Source organism: Lagenorhynchus albirostris, chromosome 2, assembly GCF_949774975.1.
Source record: "Lagenorhynchus albirostris chromosome 2, mLagAlb1.1, whole genome shotgun sequence".
In the NCBI taxonomy this organism is placed as follows: domain Eukaryota; kingdom Metazoa; phylum Chordata; class Mammalia; order Artiodactyla; family Delphinidae; genus Lagenorhynchus; species Lagenorhynchus albirostris.
The window spans coordinates 161,379,925-161,400,172 of NC_083096.1; the positions used below are offsets into that span (position 1 = coordinate 161,379,925).

Below are 20,248 nucleotides of genomic sequence, written 5' to 3' on the forward strand. Positions count from 1 at the left end.
TTGTGGACATGGTTGGTTCTGGGCTTGGGCGTCAGCCCTCACACCTCATTCCACACACTGCCCCTCCAAGCCTGGCTACAAACTTGACAAACAGCTTTGGATCCTAAGGCTAGCGGGAAGGGAGTGGAGAATGGGCGGGACACCCTGTACCCTCTGGCAACAGCTGCACATCTGTGGCAGTGTTCACGTGAGCTGGGCTGGCGAGTCATCTGGAGAGCAGGATGACATGCTCAGACCACTCCCTCCACCTGCTCTGCCTACGAGGAGGGGAGCTAAAGCATTCCTGGGCTGGGCCCCTGGCAGGAGCCGCGGTTTGCGGTTTGCCCCACTTCTTGACGGGTGAGGTCATTAATCAGGTTAAGCAGACCCAGCGGTGCGCATGGCCGAGCTGGCCTCTGCCAGATGTCTCCCGCTCGTCTCAGCAGACAGTCCTTCAGACTGCTTCCCACCTCCTGCTCTGGCAGCAAGGATCAGGGCCTCTGGCAGCCCTCTAATCATCTTGGTGGCAGATGGAACACGTCTAGCCCAGTCTCTGGCTTTCTCTTTTTAATCTGTGAGTTCACAGAAAATAAATGCAAGCCCTGATTTCCAAGAAGGTGAAGATAACAGTAAATTGGTCTGTTAACCCTGCTGTCTGCCCACCCTACCCCCCTTACCTTCCATAGACTGCTGGGCTCGTGAGCAGACAGATGTGGCCAGGATTGAGGTCCTGGCATCAGAGGATCGGAGCCACGTGAGGGGGCAGGAGCACGTGTGCTCTGAGACCTGCCCAGGAGCCATCTGGGATCCCGTGTGTTAGGGGACGAGAGGTGGGAGGGGTCAGCAGGTAGCTGCATTCCAGCACTGTCTTCTCTCCTCCCCCAGCCTCCCCACCTTCTCACTCCTAACCTAAGAAGCACAGATTTTGTGCAGTGACAAGGAGAGGGAACATTCAGTGCCAGACTTTTAATTACAGTTGCTTCAGGCTGCTGGCCTCCATACCAAATGGCCTCATGGAGAGTGTTCTACCACTGCACAACCAACGGGGTCCAGTCTGTGGTGTGTGCACTTGGCACCTGGTGAGGGTGGGGCTCTGTTCCCACTGGGGAGGGGCTGGGCTCAGATTAGTTCACATGGGCCTCAAGGAGCGCTGCCAAGTGCAGCCTGGGCTTTAGAGCCCCTGGACCAGATGGAAATGCCCGCTGGGACCCTTATAGCAGACTCCAGGGAAGATCTATGATTGGGTAGGAGAGGGGTCTTTGGGAGGAGGGCCAAGCTCTGGAAGGATGATAGTGATGGATGGTACTGTGCGGTATAGCCAAGTGAGAGGAACACAACGTTAATCTTGTCCTTAACACTTTACAGTTTACAGAGAGCTTTCCACTTTCTTGAGCGTGCTTAATCCTCACATGAATCCGCTTAGGGGACGCAGCTCAGAGAAGGGAAGTGACACTGCCCAGAGCTAAACAGGCAGAAAACGAGGCGAGAAGCCCCGGCCTCGCACTGCAACCAGCAGTCTTTCCATGAGGAGTGGGGGCAGCTCCCCCAGTAGCCAGAGGAGCAGCCCAGGCAGGGGATAGGTTGCACCCCCTTTTGCCACCAGGATGGCCCTCGCTCAGGGCAGCACCGTGGTGACACTGGTGAGCACCACGTGCTCCGAGACTTTGGAGGCAGAGCACCGGCTCTGCAAGGACAAGGACTTGTGGCTGGCAGAGGAGCGAGGGCTGGGGGCCTTCAGAGAGCCGCAGGGACCCAGGCCAGGCAGGCAGCAGGAGAAGGCGGCCTTAAACTGCTCCCGGAATTTGCCTTGGTTGAGAGACAGAAGACACAGCCATAAGGAGACAGAAGCAGCAGGAAGGGGCCTTGGGCCCAGGGACACCCACGCAGCTCCAGCCAAGCTGCCTGTGAGGGGGTGGGAGGGAAGGGTAGAGCTGGGCAGGAGAGAGCCCCAAGGCGACCTCGTCACTGCCAGGGAGAGTGAGGACAGAGGCCCTGGAGCAGGTTCCCAAGGAGAAATGCAATTTTCATCTGATTCCTTGACTGCGCTCTGGCTCTGAGCCTGGCTGAAAACGTTTTGTCTGGCTCAGGGAGCTTAGGTCACCTCTGCCCTCGTTGGCGGGTAGGTGGAGGGGCTCACGGCTCACCATCTGTGGCTAGGCTTTCCCCATCTCTGCTCCATGGTGATGAAAATGACAGCGGCAGCAGCCCTTGCAAAGGCACTGTGCCGGGCACCTGAGTTTGTCGCCCAGCTCACCCCAGCACCCTGAAGGCCTGGAGTCCTCTAGCCTCACTCCACAGAGGCACGCAGAGGTGCAGTGGCTTGCCCAAGGTCACCAGCCAGAATTTGGGCCCCGTTCTAATTCCAAAGCCTTCGCTTAAAGGGTAGGGAACAGTGGGGAAGGAGGGATCACCACAGCCATCTGTACAGTCAGAGGACACCAGGCAACAGATTGTGCTGGAACTGAACAACCATGTTTCAATCGCCCCGCAAGCCTGGCCGGTGCCCAGCAGAGGGCCGAGCACACAGCAGGCGCTCAGTAAATGTAGACCAAACGAAGAAATGCACGTCAGGAAGTCTGCCTGACGTGTCCTCTGCCGTTGCTCATCTCTTCTGTTCTCCCCTCTGAGCTGGAAACCACCCGGCTAGCCTCTGTTGAGTAATTCTTTAGTCTCAGTGAGGGTTACAGCATTGACCCCAGCCCCTTCTTTAACCTTTCAGCCTTTTCTCAAAGATTGTCCAGGCTTGAGCAGTCATCTGGTCAGTTCTCTAGGCCTGGTCCGAGTCAGGTCTGGTGAGTCACACTCTGCTGAGCCCAGGCGGGGGCCCGGGGTGGGGCCTTTCCACCCTGAGACCGGGAGGTAGTGGAAGGGGGTGGGGGCTATGGGACAGTGGACAGAGGAGGCCTGGGCGGGGGGGGGTAGGGGACCAGGGATGCCTGGACTTGCAGAGGGGAGAGTGGGAGGGCTGGTGCTGGAGGCAGGTGGATTCAGGGGTAGCCCCCCCAAATTCGGGCCACTCTGCCAGCACGTGTCTAGCTGGGCATGGAGAAGCTGTTTCCCGGCCCTGGGCTGCCTCACTGGTGGCCCTCCCTTCCCCCTGATGCCTCGATTATGCAGTCATCTTCTCAGGCAGGGGCTCCATCTGGAGCCTGTGTTGACCAGACTGGCTGATTGGCAGTCCTGCTGTGCGTGCATCACGCAGGGGTGGAGGTGAGCTGGCCCAGCCCCTGCGCTCCCCCCCACTCAGTGGTCTGCATAATCTGCAAAACTGGATCCTGGAGCTGGTCACCTTCTTTGGCCACTATTGGGAGTGTGGCCTGTCTCCCACTCAGGCCAGGGCTCTTGGGCGGGGACAAGTCTTCCCCCTGAGTGGGAGTTCCCAGAGCAGGGTCCTGATCCCCAGGAGGCAGCAGGTGTATTCTTCCCCGCATGCTTTATTCAGCCTGGGTTGAAGATAGGGAGACCATTGTCCTGGGGACTGTTGCCACCCTCAGTTACTCTGCGTCCCCAGCCCACTCACCACTGAGGAAGTTGTAGATGATGGGGTTGGCGGCACTGTTGGCGTACACCAGCCAGTGGGAGAAGGTGAAGCAGGCATAGACGGCTTCTCGGTCGCTGGCTTGGCGGAACATCCCAAACACCCTAGGACCAGGGGGCAGGACACTCAGAATGGGAGAGGGGTGTGTGTGTGTGTTTATGTTGGGCAGCAGTTGCTGTCCTCATCTACCAGACAGGAAAACTCAGAAAAGGAAGGCGAGTTGACCAAGGTCACATAGCTCGTGAATGGCTGTAAAGTACAAGAGTCCCACTGCCCCTTCTGTGCACCAGGCAGCCCTTTCCTGGGCCTCTGAGTCTGGGGTCCTGACCACAGTTTGGGGTTCTTGGGTGCAGAAAGTATGACCAGAGTGGGCCTAGGAACAGGGACCAGGGTACCTCTGCTCAGTCACCAGCCGTGTGACCCCCTGGGGCTCCCCCTCCACTGTATCATCCATCCCCGTAGCAGCACGATGAGTCATAGACATCATCCATTTTTTAAATAGGGAAACTGAGGTTCAGAGAAGCAAAGTGATATGTCCAAGATCACACAGCCAGGAAGTGACCAAGCACAAACACACTGAGATTGTCTCATGGCAAAGAGCCCAGGGTCTTGCCCTGCCCCCCTCCCCACCCCCACCCCATGGCCTCTCACTCGCTATTCTTCCAGACCCCTGTGGGTGTGGTTGCTCCCTTCCTTCAAGTCTCTGCCAGATGTCACTTCCTCAGAGAGGCTTTTTTGTTTTTAACCATTACATCTAAAAAACATTTATTTTTAACCCCACCAACCTCTGTCACTGTCATTCTCTATCCCCTTTCCCTATTTTTTCTTCAAAGCAGTTATCACTGGCTGACATTGTAGTACATGTCCATTCTCTCTCCCGTCAGATGTCGCCTCCACGAATGCAGGACATTGTCCTGTGCACTCGTTCACTCCGTTCCCAGCCCTAACAACCTGATGATTGAGTGGCCAGACGAGAGAATTTTCACGAGAGCCCTAGGAGGCAGGCCGGTTATTATTCCCATTCTACAGGTGAGGAGATTGAGGCTCAAAGAAGAGAATTACTCCCACAAGGTCACACAGTGGATGAGTGGTGGAGCCAGATCTTTCTCTGAAGCAGAGAGAGCTCCTTCCTCTGACCCCACCACCTCTCCCCACCCCCAACCACTCCCCACGCGCTCTCACCTCTTGAGGACATTGAGGACACTGATGGGCAGGTAGCAGAGGGCAAAGACCAGCAGCACCACCATCAGCATCTTGGCCGTCTTCCTCCGAGCTCGCATTTGCTTTACCTCGGCCAGGAAGGCACGGGCCCGAGGCAGGGGCTCTGCGCCCACGCCCTGCCCCTGGTCCTCCAGCTGGTCTGAGGGCCTCTTCCAGTTCCTCACCAGGGCCGACGTGGTGCCGGGGATCTGTCCAGCACACACAGACAGCAGCGGTGGGTACAGCTCCTTGGGAGGTCGTTCTGCTTCGCTGGGCCTGCTGGACCCTGGGGCAGGGAGGTGGGCAAGGGAACAAACCCTTGCAGCAGGAAGGAGCCTAATATTCATGATAAAGACCAACACTCTGGACTTGAGTGGACTTCCGTTTTCCATTAGCTCATCGTGAGACCACCCACAGTATGTCTCTTGGGACGGTATTATTCACCCTTAGTTGTAGATGAAGTAGGGGACCCTTGACAAGCCCCCAGGTCACAGCCTGGGGCCTGAACATCCTTCCAGCTACCCACCCATCTTCCTTAAATCACCACCTCCATCTGTGGCGACAGGGGTGGTTGGATGACTCGTGCCTCCCCCGGTCCTTGCCTGACTGGGAGGCCTGAGCAAGGGGCGTGCAGGTGGACAGCGTGGAATGGCCTGGGCCTCAGAGCATAGGCCCCAGCCTAGGTCAGTGCCGATAGGCCTATGGTGGTTCTAGGCACCTGGAGCAGCCACAGATATTCTCAAAGCCTCTCTCACACTGGACACCTGAATCACCCCACAACAGAAGGGCATGGGGCTAGAGTTCAGGAAACTTGGGATCTAGGGCCAGCTCAGCCATTCAAGAGCTATGTGACCTTGGTAAACTCACTTTTCTTTCCTGAGCCTTGCTTTTCCTGTTGGATAAGGATAGCGACTCCTGCCTTGTGGACCGGGGCATTGTGAGGAGCAGATGGCGAGCGCTGGTGGAGCGCGAGGCTGCTCGTGTTCCGGCCAGCCTCCTCTCCCGGCCCGGGCGCTGATCCAGGACTCACCCCGCTAGTGCCAAGGGCCTCTGAGCATGCCCTCCCATGGCAAACCGCCCCCCTCCAAAAAAAACCCCTGCTGTTGGTCAGTGTGTAATAGAGGAAAGAAGGAAGGCCCTGGAACCAGAAAGGCTCTGCCACTCATCAGCCGTGGCAGATTGGTTGCCCTTACTCAGCATTTGTAAAGTGGGTAATATTGCTTCTTTGATTAGATAGTTGTGAAGACATTGCAAGCAAAGTGCCTAATTTGGACAGCAACACGGAGGTGTTATTGTTGTTGTGGCACTGAACCGAGCATTGGAACCCCACAGACCTGGGTTTTAGTCCCTGATCGTCCACTCGCTGGTGAGGGATTTGGGAGAAGTTGCTTTGCCTCTCTGGGTCTCAGTTTTCCCATATATTAAGGTGGGGATAGGGACTTCCCTGGTGGCGCAGTGGTTTAGAATCCGCCTGCCAATGCAGGAGACACGGGTTCGAGCCCTGGTCCGGGAAGACCGCACGTGCCACGGAGCAACTAAGCCCGTGTGCCACAACTACTGAGCCTGCGCTCTAGAGCCCTCAAGCCACAACTACTGAGCCCCCGTGCTGCAACTACTGAAGCCCGCGCGCCTAGAGCCCGTGCTCTGCAGCAAGAGAAGCCACCGCAATGAGAAGCCCGCGCACTGCAACAAAGAGTAGCCCCCTCTCGCCGCAACTAGAGAAAGCCCGCGTGCACCAACAAAGACCCAACGCAGCCAAAAAAAATAAAATAAATAAATTTATTAAAAAGAAAAAAAGGGGATAACGGATGGTGGTGAAGAGGATGCAAGACTAGCTGGGAGTGCCTGGTGCAGTAACTGGCAGCTACTGATATTAGAAGGATGCCAGTTACTATTCGGTTCCAGGGCCGGCACTAGCACTTTCGGCCTTGAGTTTGACGCATGCCTAGGCCTTGCCTCTCTGGTTGCAGCCAGGATGGCATGTTCTGAAGGCAGAGGGCTGTCTACTCCCTCAGACCAGTACCCCTGTCCCCTCCCAGCCCACACAGTGACACCAGAGTGGGCCTCACCTGGCGGCCCCAGAGCTTGCGGAAGATCTGGAAATAGGCCATTGCCATGAGGCCTAGTGGGGCCAGGTAGGTGACAATGAAGAAGCAACTGTGGTAGATCTTGGGATAGAGGTCATCTGCAGGGGCCAAGAGATGCACGGGTTGGGCTCAGTCTGGGAAGCCCCAGCCTGCCCTGCTTAGCAATACCACCCTGCCCTGCTTAGCAATACCACCCTGCCCTGACTAGGGCCAAAGTAAGCAGCTGGGCCCCATACAGGTGCCATGGCAGAGAGACCCTGGAGTTGCCCAGCCCAGTGGTCTCCATCCTGGAGGGACCCCTGGCCGATGTCTACACTAGAGAAGGTACCCACACCAGAGGTATCCCTGCTAGCTGCCTGCTCTAGGGTATCCTCCCAAGAGATACCCACCCCTGGGTGCCCACCCCAAAAGTGCCCTGATAGATGTCTGCTCTGGGGGTGTGTGCCCCGGAGGTGCCCACTTCAGGGACACCTGCCCAAGGCTCCCGCCGTTACCTGCCCAGCGTTCATCACAGACAGAGAAGAGCCGGGTGCGGTTGGCTAGCTCGGGCAGCACACTGCTGCATTCCATGACAGCAGCCTGGGGCACCATGACAGCCAGCGACACGGCCCAGATGCCCAGGATGGAGCCACGGGCACGCCGGGCGGTGCTCTTGAACAGCAGGGGGTGGCAGATAGCATACCAGCGGTCCAGGGCGATGAAGCTGAGAGTCAGCACTGCCACTGACACAGACACGGCCTGCCCCATGGGGACACAATGTCAGTCCTTTTGGGGGCCACCCAGAGACATGGGGTGAGTGATGGAGCTCACAGCCCAGAAATACCAGGCAGCCAGGTGCAGTGCAAATCCTGACTCCACCACTTACTGCCTGTGTAGATTTAGGCAAATCACTCACCCCCTCTGAGCCTCGTATGCAGAATGGGAATGTATCATCCACCTGGCAGGATTCTTGTGAGAATAAATGAAACTATGGATGGGGAATGTCCAGCTTGAGACCCGGCACATAGTAGGTGCTCCCCTACTATGGATAATAATTTACACTTTAGGAAATAACTACATGCCGGACACTGTTCTCGTTATCCTCAGAACAACCCTTGAGGTGTGTCCTCTTACCCCCAAGGTACAGGTAAGGAAACTGAAGCAAGAAAGATTAAATAACTTGCCTAAGGTGGATTTCCTCACCTGCCTGTCTTTATTCTCAGGGTTGCCAAAGTTAATGGGTTGAGTGGGAAACCTCCAAATAATGGTAAATCCAAGAGGCATTTCTCTCTGCCCTGGGATCCCATCCCTTCCCCAGGCTGTGAGGAAAGAGTCCTCATTCTGGGAGGCAGAGATGAACCTAGGCCAGAGAAGCAGGGGCACTGGCTCCAGGAGTGCCCCCTGCCCTCTGGGGTACAGGGAGAGGGTCGAGGGATGCAACCCTCTGGCCAGCTCTCCTTCTGGCCCAACAACCGTACAGGACAGCCTGACACCCACCGCTGGGAGAGGGAAGGCCCCAGCCAGGAGCGGAAGGACCGGGGAGGAGACTCTTGCCAGCCTGCCACCTCAAAGCTGCCCCCTTGGGGTCAGGGAACAGGCCCATTCTCTGTCACGGTGGGCTTGCGCCTCTCTCCTGCACTGTGTGCCCGTGTACCTGGAAGTGACTGTACATGTGTCCGAACATGCCTCTGTGAATGTCTATGAGTGTGACCTGGAGGGTATCTCTGTATGAGTATATGGGGCTGTGTCTGTGTCTGTGTCCTTGAGTGTCGTGCCTGACGGCCTGCCCTTGCTAACAATAGAGCATGACACTGCCGAGGTACTGAGCCATGTCCTGTCTAAAAGGCAAGTTTGAGGGTCACTGAGACCTACACAAGGCCATGGTTTTTGTACTTGGTATGACAGGGGGGTCATGAGGGGCACCCAGGCAAAGCTCACCTGTAGATAGGGGATGACCTTGCAGAGGGCATGGCCGAAGAGCCAGGATTCAGTAATGTCTACCAGCAAGCTAGCCGGCAGGCAGATGGCCGTCACCAGAACGTCGGCCAGGGACAGGTTGACGATGAAGTAGTTGGTGACCGTCCTCATGTGGTGGTTCCGCCACACGGCCAGGCAGACTGCAGGGTGGGAGCAGGATGAGATGAGGCCGGTGGCAGAGCCACGCCCAGTCTAGCTGGGTCCCATCAGTGAGACCCTTCCCCCACAGTTCCCAGTAGGGACTTGGGGGAGGGGGAGAGAAGCAAGGCCCAGGACCCCTCCCAGTCCCCAGGGGAAGCCTGAAGCACCACAGGGACCTAGAGACCTACCCAGCGTGTTGCCCACCAGGGCCACGAGGAACACAGCCACGTAGGCGGCGATGAGGACCCACTCGTACTGCTTCGGGTACAGATAGTCACGCCACAGATAGCGGAGAAACTCGTCTTCGTAGTCTGGAGGCACCGGGGACGGTTCCCCGCTGTCAGTGGGGACCCCCATCTGGGGCCCTGGGGTGGCCGAGGGCTCCATGAGCTCAGGAGCCACTACAGCTGATGGACATCCCAGGCTCCCCCAAGGGAGGGGCGCCCCTGGGCCAGGCCTTAGCCCACTTCCCTCAGGGGACCCAGAGTCTTGCACTCAGGTGTTTGTGGTCCCAGCCTGAAACCTTCTGAAGGAAGGAAAAGGGAACATTAGGGAGAGTGCCAGGCAACTTGCAGATGAGCTTCCTCTTAATTCTCACAGTCACGTGGGTTATGGAGAGCCTGAAATCGATGGAGAAAGACAGACCTGCCTTGCCTCCCAATTTCATACCAGTTGGGTAACTTGCCTCACCCCTCTCAGCCTTGGTTTCCCCATCTACCCCGTGGAGTAATAACTGAGCCGGCCTCACAGGGCCTCGCTGAGGAATAATGAGCTCTAATGAATGCCGAGTGCTTTACCCAGAAACTGGCACCGGAAGCCGGCTTCACGGTCATTGCCGGTTACCACTATTAAGAGCCCTGCTTTGCAGAGGGGGAGATAGAAGCTCAGAGAGGTTGAGCCCCTTGCTCAAGGTCACAAAGCTGTTATTCCAGGTCTGTCTGAGTCCACCAAACACCACAGATTGGAGAGGGGAAGCCATCCTGATTTAAATGTTCTCTCCTGAGTCAGTTCACAGGCCTGAATTTTTGGTTGAAAAACTGGTCAAGGGAGGCTTTTGAAGACCCACGCCCTGCCCACAAGACCTGCCAGACCCTCCCTGGTGGGGGCACGCACGCACGCACACACGCACGCACACGCGCGCGCGCGCGCGCACACACACACACACACACACACACACACACACACACACACACACACACACACACACACACACACACACACACACACACACACACACACACACACAGTGTGGGTAGAGGTGCAGGGAGGAACTGACAACCTCTCCGAAAGCGAGGGGAGAGCCCCAGGCACAGGGGCTGGGCCCGTCAGCCCCCAGCCCCCGCTAGTCCCCCCTTGAATCCCGTGGCCGCGATGCGCCCCGGTGGCCGCCAGGGGTCGCTGGACCGGCGTGCGGGCCGCCCTCTTCATTCATAAATCCGGCCTCGCACCCCGCCCCTCCTCGCTCGCTCAGACCCGTCCTTTCCCCGGCTGAGAAGGGAGGACCCCGGACGTATGTAGGAGGGTTGCCGATCCCTGGAGGCCCCCCGGGGAGCATGAGGGGTCTCCTTCACACCCCCAGCGGGCGCCGGCGGACCCGCTTCCTCAGCGGGACCTCCCTGCATCTCTGGGGCTGTGCGGGCTGCGGTGCGGGGAGCGAGGGCGCGAAGCATTCTTTAGGAGCCTGCCTGCCGGGAGGAGGGCAGAGCATGCCGGGGACCCAGCCTCCAAGCACCCAGGTTATCTCCCGAGACTCTTGGCTCCCGCCGAGGGTCCTCTGAAGTCCCCCACCCCGAGCCCGGGGGTCCCCCAAGCCCCGCACCTGTTGGCTGCGGTTCCCCTGCGTCCTCGGCTGCTGGTCCCCCGATCTTGCACCGGGACTTTGCCTCCCCGCCCCGAAGGCCGATCTCCGGGGACTGGGGTTGGAGGGGAGGGGGCCGGGGCAACCCCCTCCCAAGGATGTGCTGCCTGGGTTCTCTCGGCTGGGCGCGAGCGCTGGCTCCGACGCGGGCTGTGGCTGGGCGCGGGCTCCGCCAGGCTGCGCGCCGCGGAGAGGGGGGAGGCCGGGGCGGGAGGGGCAGGGAGGGGAGGGAGCCCCGGGCCGGTCTTGGCTGCAGGTCTCCCAACCCAGAGATCGGGAGGGAGATGCTCGTTCCTCCTCGCCCCAGACTTCAAGCGTCCATCCCACCTCCATTCATGTTTCCATCCGTTCATTCATACCTTTCGCATTCATTCAACATTTCTGCCTCCGGCTACTCTGCTTTCAGAACGCACCTACTGTGTGCCGGTGGGCCCCAGGTAGCTTTGAAGAGCCACAATGTAGAGGTGGATCCCAGCTCCACCTCTTCCCGCTGCCTCACCTAGCTGATGAGGATGAGGGCACAGGTGGGTCACTGCACCGCCTCCAGCCAGGCTCCGGCTGTTGCTGGAGCAACTAGCTCCCAGCGATGCCAGAAGGCCCTGATCGCCCTTCTCCCAGCCTCCTGTTCCATCTGCCCTCCAATCCTTTTTGTTCATACCTACTTTCCCCCCTCCCAAGACAGGGACGGTAGGTGGGGGCAGGAAGGGGGGGCACCAGAAGGGCTGATGAATTCAACTAACATTTTCCAAGCTGTGTGCCAGGCAGTGAGCTAGAATAATACAGCTGCCATATGTACAGTCCCCACCATGTGCATGATCTCATTTAATCTTCACATCAACCCAGTGAGGCAGCTGTTACCATCCCCATTTCACAGATAAGGACCCTGGACTCACATGGTTCAGTGACTTGCCCAAGGTCACACAGCAGAGGCCGAGATGGGACTCAAACCTGCACTCTTCTCCAGGTCTACCTTCCTCCCACGCCAGACGGAGGCTGGCTGGAGCCAGGTGGGCTCACAAACAGGCAAGTCCTCTATAGAGCGAGGAGAGCTGCCAGGGGGCCCAGGAGCTGGGGGGCACAGGACAGATTGATCCAACCAGGGCATCAGGACAGGAACACACCAGAGACCTAAAGAATGAGAAGGAAGGCCTGCAGCCAGTGATTCAAGGCAAAGAAAACAACAGGGGCAAAGGTGAGGAGGTTGGCCTTTCCAGGAGTCACAGGTGGGTGAAGGGTGACCTTCTGAGCATCAAGCCATCACCTTGGCTATTATCTGTCTCAGGATGGGACCTTCCTAAAACATCAGATTCACCCTCCCCTTTGACCCTCGGAGAGTCACACCCCTTCCCTCCTGGGAGATGACTCCTGAGATGGAACTTCCATCTTCCCTGTTGCAGCCAAAGCCTTTTTCCAAAGGAGCTAGAGATGTACCATTAGGCACAGAGTGTGCGGGAAGGAAGTTGGGGCAGCCCAGGGGACGGGTCAGGGACCTCCTTCACCTGTCCAGGGCAGGAGGAAGGACTGAGGCTGGCCCTAGGGCAGAACCCTGTCCCTGGGTGGCATCCGCGCAGTGAGTGATGGGTCAGAGCAACCTTGCAGTAACAACACTCTGTCCTGCCTGCCCTAGGTGCCGGCAGAGGTAAGGGAATGGATCAGGGGACGTGTGTGTGTGTGTGTGTGTGTGTGTGTGTGAGAGAGAGAGAGAGAGAGAGAGAGAGCGCGCGAGAGAGAGAGAGAGAGAGAGAGAGAGAGAGAGAGAGAGAGAGAGAGAGATGGAGTTAGTGTCTGTATTTAGAAGTAAGGGCTGTGACTGTGTGTCTGGGGAATCCAGTGTGTTGCTGTGTGTGTGTTTGTGTCTCTGAGCCTGCATGTGGGTAGGGACAGGCTCTGGGCTGATGACTGGGGGGCATCCTGGGTGGGATATGTCTGTATGGGTCTTGATTTGTCTCTGTGTGTACTGGTGTTTGTGTCTATGAGGGATGTGTGTGTGTGTGTGTGTGTGTGTGTGTGTGTTGGGGGGTGTCTGTCTCTCGGTGTGTCTGGGTGTGTGATTGTGGCTTTGACTAGCATTGGCCTCCCAGTGTGTTCTCTTGTGAGTGTGGGAATGTGAGTGTGGTGTGCCTTTGCGTCCATGGCTCTGCGACCGAGCGTGCGTGCGTGGAACTCAGTATGTCTGCCCCCACGGGGATGACTCATCTAATCCCCCACGTGAACCACCTCCCATCTAGAGCTGTGACTGTTTGCTAGGGGCTGGGAGGGGGCCGCGGCACACGCGGGGAGGGGAGGCACAGAGCGCCGGACAGTCAAATGACAGCTGCAGCCGGCGGTGTGAAAGGTACAGACCCCTCTGTGCCTGTGTGGGTGGTGGGCACCAGCTGAGCTCAGCACAGACCAGGCTTAGAACCCAGCCCAGAGCTCAGAGTGCCATGATTCAAGGCTTCCCAGACACCCTGGGTTGGAGTGATCAAGCGGCTTCCCAGGTGCCCCCAAGTCATTATAATGGGGGTGCACCTGTCTGTGTGGGGACGGAGTCAGGCGGAGAATCCACCCCCACCCCCGCAAAGCCCAATGTCACAGAGCCAGTCCCGTCTCCCTTTAAGAGGATTCCCACTTGCCAAACCCTCTTTTCATCCCTTGGTACCCCAGAGATGGCTGCTCCCCAGAACAAAGGATCCTGAGTGATTCCTTGTACCCTGAAGCAGCAGATATTTTTTCCTCCCCTATCAGACCCTGGCCAGGGAGGAGGCTCTGGGTCCTCAGGTCCTGAGTCTGGCTCTGTTAGCCACGGCCTGAGAGTAGGAGAAGCCAGTTGTTTGTCCTCTGCGGGCTTGGGGTAGAGACCCTGGTATGCCTGCTCAGAGAAAATCCTGGGGTCCCAAGGGGGCCAGTGATGCTCCTGGACACCCACAAGAAGCTGCAGTTGCTTGGTTTGGGAGCTCAACAGCACTGGACTCTGGGAGCTTCTGGCAAAGCATCTGTGCCCAGGAGAGGGACCCTGTGCCCAGGAGAGGGACCCCAGTGACCTCATATCCTCCATCTCCAGGCTGGGCCCTCAGCCTGGCATCTCCTTCTCCCAGGGAGGGCCAGCCTGAAGCCCTTGCTTTGCCTGAGCTGAGGGTCAACCGAGACCACACGACCTCTTTCCTGGAACCAGCCAGCTCCAGCCTTGTTGATCTAATCCTGAACCTCTGAGCTACAGGTCCCTGTCACATCCATCTTCAAGTGTCAGCCCAGGCACTGGCCCCAGGTGCTGCCTCCCCCTCCCTCCCAATTCCATTGTGACTTACAGTAACCTCTGTCTGGCCAGCACTAGAATAATCAAAATGTAATTGCGTTTTCAACTTGCTAACGGCTGCTACAGGCCCAGGATGGGGATGGGAACACCCCAGGCAGGAGAGAGGTGCTTCTTAGAAGAACAGAGATCAGAAAACAAGCAGAAGTGTGGGGTGGGGCGAGGTGTGGGCCAACAGTGACTGGGCTGTGAGCCCAGAAAGGGGGATTCTGAGGGCTGAGTCCAGGCAAGCCACTGAGGCAACTGGGATGTTTTGGTCCTTGGGCCCAACAGTACTGGCCTCTGGAAGTTCCTGACAAAGTGCCGTGCCCACGGGATGGACTGAGGGACCTCATGTCCTCCATCTCCAGGCCAGGCACTCAGCTTTTGTGCCCCTTGTCTTGGGGAGGGCTGGCCCTCCTTCAGGGTTTGAGTGGCTGGAAGGGAACCAACATCCACCAGGAGAATGAGGGGCCCAGGTCCCGAGGTCAGGCATCCTCGGTGGCTTCACAAGCTAGGGAGCATCTTCAAGCCAGAGGCAGGAGCTAGAGGGAAGGTGCTGGAGACAGCAGTCTTCTGTCTGCTCACTCACTCATACACCCACTCAACAAGCACTGGTGGCAGGTAGGTTGCAGAGCTGGGGTCCCTCCTGGTTAGGCTGGGGAGACCCCATGTAAACCTGGGTGGGGGTGGGTATCAAATGCATTACAGTGGGAGCCTGTAGAGTCAGGGCCAGGGGTAGGATGGGGCTGGGACCAAAAACAGATAGTGCATGTGGACCCAAAGGAAAAACAAACAGACCCCTCAGCCTGTTAAGCCTAGTGTTGAAAGAAGGTTTGGAGCACAGGCTCTGGAGCCAGAAAGAGTTAGCGTGGGCTAGAGTCCTGGCTCTGTCGCTTATCACTGTGTGATCTTGGACTAGTCACTTCACTTCTCTGGTGGGCTGGGTCATGGCCCTCAAAGATATCCATGTCCTAATCCCCAGAATCTATAAATGAGTTACAAGGCAAAAGAGGCTTTGCAGATGGGACTAAGTTAAAGATCTTGAGTTGGAGAGAGTAGCCTGAGTTACGCAGGTGGGCCCAATATAATCACAAGGTCCTTATAAGAAGGAGGCAAGAGGGCGAGGAAGAGAAGATGTGATGACAGAAGCAGAGGTTAGAGTGGTGCCAATGCTGGAAGGGTCCACAAGCCTCTAGAAGCCGGAATAGGCGAGGAACAGAGTCTTTCCTAGAGCCTCCAGAAGGAACGCAGCCCTTCCAATTCCTTGACGTTGGCCTCATAAGACTCATTTTGGACTTCTGAGCTCCAGAAGCATAAGAGAAAAAAATTTGTGTTGTTTTAGGCCACTAAGTTTGTGGTAATCTGTTACAGCAGCAATAGGAAATCATACAACCTCTCTGTGCCTCATTTCACTGGTTATGAGACCAACAGGAACCTTCACCATATAGAGCTGTGTAAGGATTCACTGCAAACAGGCAGGTGTGCAGAGCAGCAAGTGCTGGGCACCAGCAAGACAGACAACCACACGTTCATTCATATGATATTTTAAAAATAATTTAGTATTTTTAAAAATCAGAGAGGTCTTCATGGGAAGAATCAGGACTTTGCCAGATATCCTTATGCTTATCCCGTTATTTGGTATTGTTTTTATTTTGAGTCATGTATTGCTGCTGGAGGCTGTTAAAAGATCCAATTCCTAAAATAATAAGTAATATTAGTAATAAACAATGATCATAGGAAATGTGTGCTGGTGTGGTTATTTCAACACAGGAACATACAAGGAGAAGCAAAAGAAGGAGATGCCTGATCTTCCTGGGAGGGGTGTGAGTGAGTGAGTGAGTGTGTGTGTGTGTGTGTGTGTGTGTGTGTGTGTGCAGACTGGGGGTGGGGAGCAAATTAACTATGACCTGGATCACCAGACATTTGAGGAAAATCTTAAACATGACACAGAAAAACCAAGATAAGCAAAAACGTTTCAGAGGCAACTAGGGGCTAGGTCTTGAAGGATGAATAGGAGTTCACAGGTGGGTTTTGAGTGAGACATGCTGGGCAGGAGTGAGAGAGGAAAAAAGGGCAGGATTCCAGGCAGAGGGGGCAGCATGAGGGGTGGGCATGGCCAAAGGTCTGTTCTGGGGTCACAGTAAACGCTAGTTTGGCCTGAGGGTGATCCCAGGAAGAGAACCAACGAGAAACGGAAAGATGGGTGAAGGGCTCGCTTTTAGTCTAGGCTGAGGAGCTCGGACTCCATCTCAGAGGCAGTGGAGTCCCTGAAAGGTGTGAGTGAGGGTATGATGTGGGCTGATTGGCAGCCATACCCTCCAACTGAAACACATTTGAAATGAATAAAGAGTATGTTTTCCTTGTAAAAGATTCAAACCACTCAGAATAACATAAAATCATTATTTTTAATTATGTAGAGTAGCTATCGATTCCTGTATAAGAAAATAGCTACTATAACAAAGATTCCCCAAATGACAGTGCCGTAGAAAGATGGACATTGACTTTTCTCTGCAGGCTCTCCAGGGCCGGCAAGGTGACCCTACAATCATCAGAAACCCAGAATTCTGCCAGGACAGAAAAGTATCCCAGTTTTTTTGTTAGTTTGTTTGTTTTTGCGGTACGCGGGCCTCTCACTGCTGTGGCCTCTCCCGTTGCGGAGCTCAGGCTCTGGACGCGCAGGCTCAGCGGCCATGGCTCACGGGCCCAGCCGCTCCGCGGCATGTGGGATCCTCCCGGACCGGGGCACGAACCCGTGTCCCTTGCATCGGCAGGCGGACTCTCAACCACTGCGCCACCAGGGAAGCCCAGTATCCCAGTTTTGAGCACAGGTTCTGGTGCCAGACTATCTGGGTTTAAATCATGGGTCTGCTGCTTATGAGCTGTGTGACCGTGGACATACTAAACTTTGTGCTTGAATTTCTTTGTCTGATAAATGGGGATAATACAGTTCCAGTCTAAGGTAGGGAGAATAATATTCCCCCAAAGATGTCTACGTCCTAACCCGTAGAAGCTGTGAGTGTTACCTTATATGGCAAAAAAGGGCTTTGCAGAAGTGATTATGTTAACAATTTTGAGATATTATCCTGAGCTGCCTGGGTTGGCCCAATGTAATCACAAGGGTCCTTCTAAGAGGAAGGCAGGAAATCAAGGTAGTAATAGGAGATGCAATGATGGACGCAAGAGACTGTAGTGATATGATGAAGGGATCACGAACCAAAGAATTGCAGGTGGCCACTCGGAGCTGAAAAGGCAAAGAAATGGATTCCTCCCTAAGTCTCCAGATGGAAGGAGCCCAACTGACACATTGCTTTTAGACTTCTGACCTCCAGAACTATAAGAGTTCTGTTTTAAATCACTGCTGTAATTTTTTTTAATACTTTTTTTTGTTTGTTTTTTAACTTTTAAAAAATTTGTTTTTAGCTGCATCGGGTCTTTGTTGCTGCACGCAGGCTTTCTCTAGTTGCAGCGAGCGGGGGCTACTCTTCATTGCAGTGTGTGGGCTTCTCATTGCAGTGGCTTCTCTTGTTGCAGAGCATGAGCTCTAGGAGCGCAGGCTTCAGTAGTTGCGGTGTGTGGGCTCAGTAGTTGTGGCTTGTGGGCTCTAGAGCAACACTGCTGTAATTTTTACAGCAGCAATAGGAAATACACATCCTCATTAGGTTAAATGAGTTAATACATTCAAAGCACTTAGAAAAGTGCCTGACACAAAGCCTACACATAAGCCTTAGCTAGTATTATTAATGGAAACACTCTTGGCTTGGGTCAGAGATGGCCAGTCCCATCCGTATTCCAGCTAGTAGAGGGGACTATCACTTCTGTTAAATCCAGTTGGCCTGAATTTGGTCACCTGGTCACATGTAGCTGCAAGGGAAGCTGAGGGATATAATTTTTCTCTGAGTAGCCATGTGTCCGGCTGAAATGTAGGGGTTCTAGGACTAAAGGAAGGAGGGAAGGTGGCTATTGAGGAGTTAAGTGTCCTACTTTGAAAGATGAGAAGTTTAGCAAAGGTACTTTCCCCCCAGAGTTTGGATAGCTACTAATTTTCCAGCTCATCTTTTTTGTGTTCTTAATTTTATGCAGTATCTCTTGACTCTTGGCTGTGTAAGATGAGATGTCCTTGATTACTCTTTTCCTCCCTCTTCTTGCTAAACCATTACATTTTCATCTGGTCCTGTACCCATAACTAAAATGTTCTGTTTTTTTGTGTTGTCTATCTCTGAGCTTCAAGAATTGAAAAATCAATAAGGTGTCTTTAAAAAATATTATGACTATGTAAACATTATTCTCTGCAGAGCTAACTAGCATCCTGGGACCTATACAGAAGGAGCTATAATCTTATGGTTTAAATGCTCTTGAAGAAGAAATGCTCCAGGCTCCAAGTTCAAATGTATTTTTCTACATTCCTTCAGATACTCAAAGTCATGTTATATTTTAATTTGCTTCACGTTTGGGCCATGACTTTCTTACACAACTTTTTGTTCTCCCGGAGTTTTTAACTGCTTTTCTCTTCTCTTCTTGTGAAAAGAAACATATGCCTTTTTAATCAGGTCATTAAAATCTTCCAGCTTCTTAATTACATTATTGTTGAATGAAGCCCATTTTCTTCTTAAGTTCATTCTTCTCCAAACCCTCTGACTTCCTGTTCTAATTTCGACTGATGGTTTTATGGACCTCTGGTATTTCTATTCACTGCACTCCTGGGTTAATTCCACTTTTTCATGAATCTATTAGCTCTCTCTTTCTTGGGTTTTGTCTCTGTTTTACTGGAGTATATCTTCAAATAACATTTTAAAAAGGGGTACCTGGGAGAAAAGCTCTCTGAATCTTTGTGTGTCTGAAAATGTCTTTAATTTGTTCTATGCTTACTGAACGGGGAGGTCAACCAGCAGGCTTCACTTTAGGGCTTGTGGAAGGGAGGCAGATAGGAAATTAGACACCGGGTTCCCACCCTGGGCCAAATAAGAAGGGATTTACTCTAGACCGTGATACTCTGAATAGGAGCCCTGGTCATTTTTTCCTTTTTAAAAAACTTTTTACTTAATAAAAACTGAGATATAGTCGATGTACAGTATTAAAAGTTACAGGTGTACAGCAGAGTGATTCACAATTTTTAAAGGTTATATTCCATTTATAGTTATTATAAAATATTGGCTATGTTCCCTCTGTTGTACAATATATCTTTGTACCTTATTTATTTTATACATAGTAGTTTGTACCTCTTAATCCCCTACCCCTATCTTGCCCCTCTCCCCACTGATAACCACTAGTCTGTTCTTTATATATGTGAGTCTGTTTCTTTTTGTTATATTCACTAGTTTGTTTTATTTTTTAGATTCCACATATAAGTGATATTGTACTGTTTTTGTCTTACTCTGTCTGACTTATTTCACTAAGCATAATACGCTTCAAATCCATTCACTTTGTTACAAATGGAAAAATTTCATTCTTTTTTATGGCTGAGTAATATTCCATTGTACATATATACCACATCTTCTTTATCCATTCATATGTTGACAGGCACTTAGGTTGCTTCCATATCTTGGCAATTACAAATAATGCTGCTATGAACATTGGGGTGCATGTATCTTTTCAAATCAGTGTTTTCATTATTTTCAGATCTATACCCAGGAGTGGAATTGCTGGATCACATGGTAGTTCTATTTTTAGTTTTTTGAGAAACCACCATACCGTCTTCCACAGTGACTGCACCAATTTACATTCCCACCAACAGTGCACAAGGGGTCTGTTTTCTCCACATCCTCACCATTTGTTATTTGTGGTCTTTTTGATGATAGCCATTCTAAAAGATGTGAGGTAATATCTCATTGTGCTTTTAATTTGCATTTCTTTGATGATTAACAATGTTGAGCATCTTTCATGTGCCTGTTGGCCATCTGTATGTCTTCTTTCTCTGTCGCTTTTTAATCTGTCACTCTCCCTGTATGTTCCTGATGTGAGTGCATCTGCAGGGGAGAGCTGGTAGCTGACACTGGCTCGTTATTTACTAAACAGGCCTTTACTTGAATATTTTCCAGACTTTGGTTATTCACATACCACCATCTCATTTTTTGCCATATCTTCTTACTATCTGCATTATTATTTACTTATAGTATTATTTTTCTTTAAATTGACTGTCCTAGTTCTACACTATGCCTGTAAAATTGCAAGTGTGATGTTATAGTTATATCTCTTATTGCTTGTTATATATACAGTTA

The 20,248-nt window shown here is 53.4% G+C and overlaps 1 protein-coding gene across 2 annotated transcripts; it reads right to left on the reverse strand.

Annotated features, from left to right (window-relative positions):
• Window positions 1-968: 968 nt before the first annotated feature.
• Window positions 969-11,298, reverse strand: HCRTR1 (hypocretin receptor 1). 2 transcript variants are annotated; one of them, XM_060142725.1, is made up of 8 exons: window positions 11,173-11,298; window positions 9,090-9,427; window positions 8,722-8,900; window positions 7,299-7,542; window positions 6,787-6,902; window positions 4,700-4,926; window positions 3,500-3,621; window positions 969-1,785 (listed from the first exon to the last, which is right to left on the reverse strand). In XM_060142725.1, exons 2-8 carry the CDS (start codon window positions 9,286-9,288, stop codon window positions 1,595-1,597), a joined length of 1,278 nt encoding a protein of 425 aa, XP_059998708.1. In that variant the 5' UTR covers window positions 9,289-9,427; window positions 11,173-11,298; the 3' UTR covers window positions 969-1,594. The 2 variants fall into 2 exon arrangements, with proteins under 2 accessions (XP_059998708.1, XP_059998707.1); XM_060142724.1 differs by lacking the exon at window positions 11,173-11,298 and adding an exon at window positions 10,721-10,853.
• Between the last annotated feature and the right edge of the window lie 8,950 nt (window positions 11,299-20,248).